The sequence below is a fragment of the Mycetomoellerius zeteki genome, unplaced genomic scaffold (assembly GCF_001594055.1).
Source record: "Mycetomoellerius zeteki isolate Tzet28-1 unplaced genomic scaffold, Tzet1.0 scaffold44, whole genome shotgun sequence".
Taxonomy (NCBI): domain Eukaryota; kingdom Metazoa; phylum Arthropoda; class Insecta; order Hymenoptera; family Formicidae; genus Mycetomoellerius; species Mycetomoellerius zeteki.
The window spans coordinates 282,499-288,208 of record NW_017257435.1 but is presented as its reverse complement, the minus strand read 5'-3'; the positions used below and the strand labels follow the sequence as shown (position 1 = coordinate 288,208).

The 5,710-nt window shown below is 33.5% G+C and overlaps 1 protein-coding gene across 1 annotated transcript in view; it reads left to right on the top strand.

The window, feature by feature from the left end:
- phtm (cytochrome P450 enzyme phantom) overlaps nt 1-5,710 on the top strand; it is a 51,404-nt gene that overhangs the window by 44,098 nt on the left and 1,596 nt on the right. Inside the window, 2 exon segments of the mRNA XM_018454601.1 lie at nt 5,190-5,475; nt 5,608-5,708. Coding sequence (XP_018310103.1) covers nt 5,190-5,475; nt 5,608-5,708 — 387 coding nt within the window.

Sequence of the window (5,710 nt, the reverse complement as noted above, 5' to 3'; positions counted from 1 at the left end):
CCAGGCTGGTGGGACCGGAACCGGCTCTAGGTTTGCCCAGCTGCATCTGCAGGGCAAAAATAAAGGGTTGGTTTCGGGACCGTCATATCAACTATTGGAAGGAAGAGACAAGAACCAAATGCAAGCAGGCGAGAGCCCTGCTGGGAGAGACGCCCAGTAGGGACCTTGCCAGGAGCATTAGGGCCTTGAGGAGAAGGGAAGCTAGGCTGGCGGTGCAGATCTACACGGGCCATGGCTTCTAACTAACTACCACATGCAAAAGATGGGGCACAGTGATAACCCGAAGTGCAGGAAGTGCGAACACGAGGAAGAAACCTCTCTCCACGTGTTATGTGAATGCCTAGCGTATGCAGGACAAAGGCGGCTTCTTTTGGGCTCGATATTTCTCGAGCCTGAGCAGGTATGTCAACTCCAGGTCAGGGACCTCCTCCGTTTCTGGAGGAAGACAGGTCTGATCTGATCTGGAGATAGTACGGCCGGGAAGACACAATGAACCTAGTCTACGTGTCGTTGGCGGGCCCCAACTGGCGGCTGCTTCCCGAGCTTATTATTATTATTATTAGTATTAATTTTTTAAATAACTTAATATAGTAATAAATAAATATAGACCTTATAATAAATTAATATAGATCTTATTTACCTTTAGAGGTACCGATTAAAAATCCTTGTTCATCATAAATGAAATCATTTGCATCACAATCTATAAAGAAAGTGCTTTTTTTCCTCTTCATTGTTTTTTGAACTTACAAATGCACGTATTTTCCAATACACGGTGTTATCCGGTAACGAGTTAACGATGGAAGATGGTACAAAAGTTCTTGTACCTATACACCAATTTTCAAGTGTTCCGTTGAAATAGAACACATGCACTATTTTGCAGTGACATCAATTCCGGCAAATAAAACGTAAATTGTTCTGCACCTTGCACTAGGTACAGAAAGTGCATGCACCGTCGTCAAAAAGAACATATATATGGAAGATGGGTAATTCAAAACCCTTGCGCACAATTGCCCGCTGCGACCTGACTCGATATGAAATACGATTACTTCAATACTTCCTAATCAAATTTAAGGGGGGCACCTCATGTAATAAAAAAAATCGTTTTACAATAGTTCAACATCTTAACGTTCTGACCGTTATGGCGCTTCTTAATTTAAAATTATTAATAATTTAACTCACCAAAAATATGTTCCTTGAGTTTTAGAACGAAATTCGAAGAATTGACGTAATTACAGACGATTTTATTGCGGACCGTCAAGTAGGTAAAGCACCGAGCGCGCGGTGCGTCCCCTTTGTCGACCCTGAGGGTACCATTACATGAAGCGTGGAAACGCGGAAACGCAGAAGACAAAATTAAGGGTTCCTACCCATGCAGCAGAATAGCGTAACGCGGAACGAGAGTGGAACCAATCACAAGCGTTCTGCACCAACTGCAATTGATGCGGAATGCTTGTAATTGGTCCGCTGCATGGGTTTTCACCCTAATAATTCGATTCCATGAGGCTGCCTTTCCATGGAGAAAAAACCATTAAAAATTAATAATTTCTAATTCTCCGTTCCGTTTTTCTACTCAAATTGTGCTCCATGTAATATTAAGAGATAAAACAGGCGGAACAGAACGCGCGAAAACGCTGAAATTTAGTAAACTTTAGTTAATTTTGTCTTTCGCGTTTCCACATTTCCGCGCTTCATGTAATGGCACCCTAAGGCTTTGAACATAACTGGAATATTTATTTTGTGCATCCTATAGAAACATTATACTCTATAGTGTGTACATTCAAATTTACTTTATGGGCCCGGCATAGCAGATTAGCTATAAGTACTCGAAAATCGTTGGTTGTATACCTAAAACTTTAAACGTATTTTTCTCGAAACTACTTTTTTAAACAATAAGGGGGGCACCTCATGTAATAAAAAAAATCGAAAATTTTTTTTTGCATAATTTAATAATTTAACAATAATAAGATTGAAAGACCGCTAATGTTAAACATAATAATTTTAAATTAAGAAGCGCCATCATTTTTCAGACCGCGTATGTGAGAGACACAACCGATAAATAAGAGCCCTATACGGTCGAAGCTAGATCTTAAAATGCTTTAAATAATTCAATCTGAATTATTTAAATATGAATCACTAAATATGATATATATGTACTTGACATATATACCACAATTATAGTCTAACGAATTGTGCACCGAAATATTTCCGGACTAAACACAATTAAATCACTATAGTAAATTTCGCGAATTAAATTAAATTCTAATAATTTCGATCAGGCATATTTCAAAGATATTAATATGCTGAAAAACTGTAATTAAACTTATTGCGAAAAATATTACCTCGGCCGGGAGTCGAACTCGGATCTCTTGTATTCCGTACTAACGTCCTGAGCCATTAGACCACCGAGGCCTAATATTTATACATATTCATGCATGAAAAATTTCTTATACATGTAATTTAACTATTATTACTGATAAAAGTTGATACAGAATGATTGAAAACGATAGGATTTTTATCAATTTGTATCGTTTTCTATAAGTTTATATCATTTTCTATCTATTAACCTCGCGAGCATCACGATTGATCGATAGGATATGAATCCTATCGTGTTTTATCGGATTTTGTAAGATTTATACAAGATTCCTGTAAGATTTGATTCAAATTAATGAATTTACGAACCAAATTTCATATTTAAAACGATAGGATTTTTCTATCGTTCTCTATCAACGTTTTTACCAGGGCGTAGTGAATGATAAATTTTCTAACTCTTAACAAACTTTAACTTTTTAAATTAATATTTCAATTCACAAGGCAAAACAATGCTTCTTTTTGCTAAATTCGTTTCTTTCGTGTAAAAACACGTCGAATAAGCCTAGTTTTATCGAGGACATGAGGGAACTAAACTTATTTTTATTATTACATATTTTACTTATTTATATTTACTTATGTACTTAATTATATTTTATTTATTTTTTTTATTATATTACCACTGAGGTAAATCTCTTTAAAGGAATGAAATATTGCCACTCTTTTTCAAGAAGTGAAACATTTTCACTCTTTTTCAAAACTAACTGTATTTTCACTCTTTTAGAGTGAGATTTCATTCCAAGAAGTTTGGGAGTAGATACTATCAGACTCGTCACTAAATTAGTCATATAGCCTCGTATTGTGGTTAGCCTACTAGTCCCATCCATTCATTTTATAAAAACATTAACACTATACGATAACAAAGATAGATAAATAAAAAAATTCTGTTGGACTTTACTAAGTAAAAACTACGCTTACTGTCTAAATGGAAATAAAATATCTCAGACAATTATATACGATTGTAAAACAAAAACTTTAAGAATAAAAATGTTTACTTAGGTGTACGATTTTTTAAAATTGTAGCGTAACTTCTATCATAGATGTGTTAGTAACGAAATGTTACAGCAGACTGAGCGGCAGGCGCTGTTGTGTGCTCAGACGGGTGCTTTACGCTTGTCTCGTGTGATTTGTTTGTAACGTAGTCTCGATTATTTTACTTACCCCTATAATTTATTAATCCCGGTCTCCCCTATATATATCAAGTACATATATATCATATTTAGTGATTCAAGATTGAATTATTTAAAGCATTTTAAGATCTAGCTTCGACCGTACAGTACTTTTTTAAAATTGCCGTGCAAGATAACTCAAAAACTATTCATCCGATTGAGCCCTCCCTGCACAGATTTAGATAAATACTTTCCTCACATAAATTGAATCTTTATTTATAATCGTATTGTTTAAATAAATTACTTTTATTACATAACACGAAAATTTTTTGTAAAAATCTAAATTTTTTCTTCTATGTATTGCCATTTTTATAATTTGATATTATTCTCTTTAAAAATAGATTTAATTAATAACCCTACAAAAAAGAAATTATTTTTATTTTTTTTGTTTCGGATGAATACAAGCAGCGTTACATTGCACGCCGTCAACGCCGACGCACAAAAATTAAATTATTATAAATATAAAATTCACATTGTTTTTCTATAAAAAAAATATTTTTTTAGTAGCTCAATATTACAATAACATGTCCTGAAGATTTCAAAAGAATTTGTCGTATAGTCTCCTATTAAAAAATTCCGAAAAATTACGTTATTTTCAGCACGATACATGAGATGCCCCCCTTAATAAATAACAGCTCAAAAGACGCATATAATAATGTACTTTAATAATGTGTGTAAGTTTAAATAAATAAATTAAAAATACGGACTTATCACCTTATTTTCTGAACGCTAAATAACAAGAAAAAAATGTGATTTCACTTTTATGTATTTCTCTGGTTAGCAACGTATTTACGTCGTATCTTTTGTAGTTATATCTTAAAAGGATGACCTTCTGCGTAAAAATTTTATCACGGTGATGTCTTCATCTCTATATTGGAAAAGTACCAAACTAGGATGCGCACAATTACCTGCACACAGTTCCCCCACTTTCCCCTAATTACCAAATTAACTAATAATTTATATCATCGGAACTCTTCGGACACATTCAAAACTACCCGAGAATTACCATAGAACTCTCAATGAGTTTCCATCAAGTGAGACACTAGCTTCACACTCAATCTTTTTATTTTAATCCAAAATACATAATACTTTCATATGCTTGGTTGAAATATAAAATACAAAATATGCTTGTATTGCAAAAACTGTGTTTTAAATAAAAATATTTCTTTACGGCACATAAGTTATTCATTACTTATTACTTTTTTTCAATAAGTAACGTGTAATGATAACAATTATTTTTCGAAGTGACTTTTTTAACCTTAAAGGTTAACCTTGCTTTTTTAACTTCAAAAGAGATCTTAATGTAACCTTAGCGTTTAGTTAGTCATTATTACAGTCATAAAATTTGCAACATCATTATATTAAATTGTTATTATAAAAAGTTTGTTATTATAAAAACTGTAAAAGTAACGTAAAACAAACTCTTCCATTCCCTAATAATTCATATCTACTCATTTGTGATTATCACTTCATGCACTTCCCTTGTTAGTTGTGTTATTCACATATTGGTCTAATATTACTTATTGTTGTAAATTAACCATATTCAAGTTAATAATAACAAAATGTACATTTAAAAGTTAAGAGATTAATTTCAATCCATATGATTTGGGTGCTAAAAGAAAATTTTTTTGCTGGATTTTATTGACTGTTTAGATTTTTACCACGATATGGCAAAGTAATGGAATCACTTATCGATGGCAAGCTAAAAACACATAAACAATATCAAATGATTATCGACGAGTATCGTGCTCAACCAGAGAAAACGGATAATTTCCTTGCGGCTTTCGACGAGGCAATGAATACCAATGCGAATAATGAACACTTTACACAACAGCAATTTTATCATCTACTAGCCGACCTTTATGGTGCAGGCGTCGATACTACTCTTACAACTTTTCGTTGGTTCCTCCTGTTCATGGCAGCATATCCGGACGAACAAGTACGCTTTTATCCTTAAATTTGTTTCTTTTCGTACAAGAGATATCCTTTTAAATGAATATTTTTCTTGATGGAAAGTTATTAATCTATCGTACAATCTCTTCGAATTCTATATGTCCTTGTTTCTGTGCAGAAAAAAATTCAGGATGAAATGAACGAGCTGTTGGGACAAAAGATACCTACTCTGGAGGACAGGCTAATCTTAACTCGATTGGAGGCAGCCATCGCGGAAACGC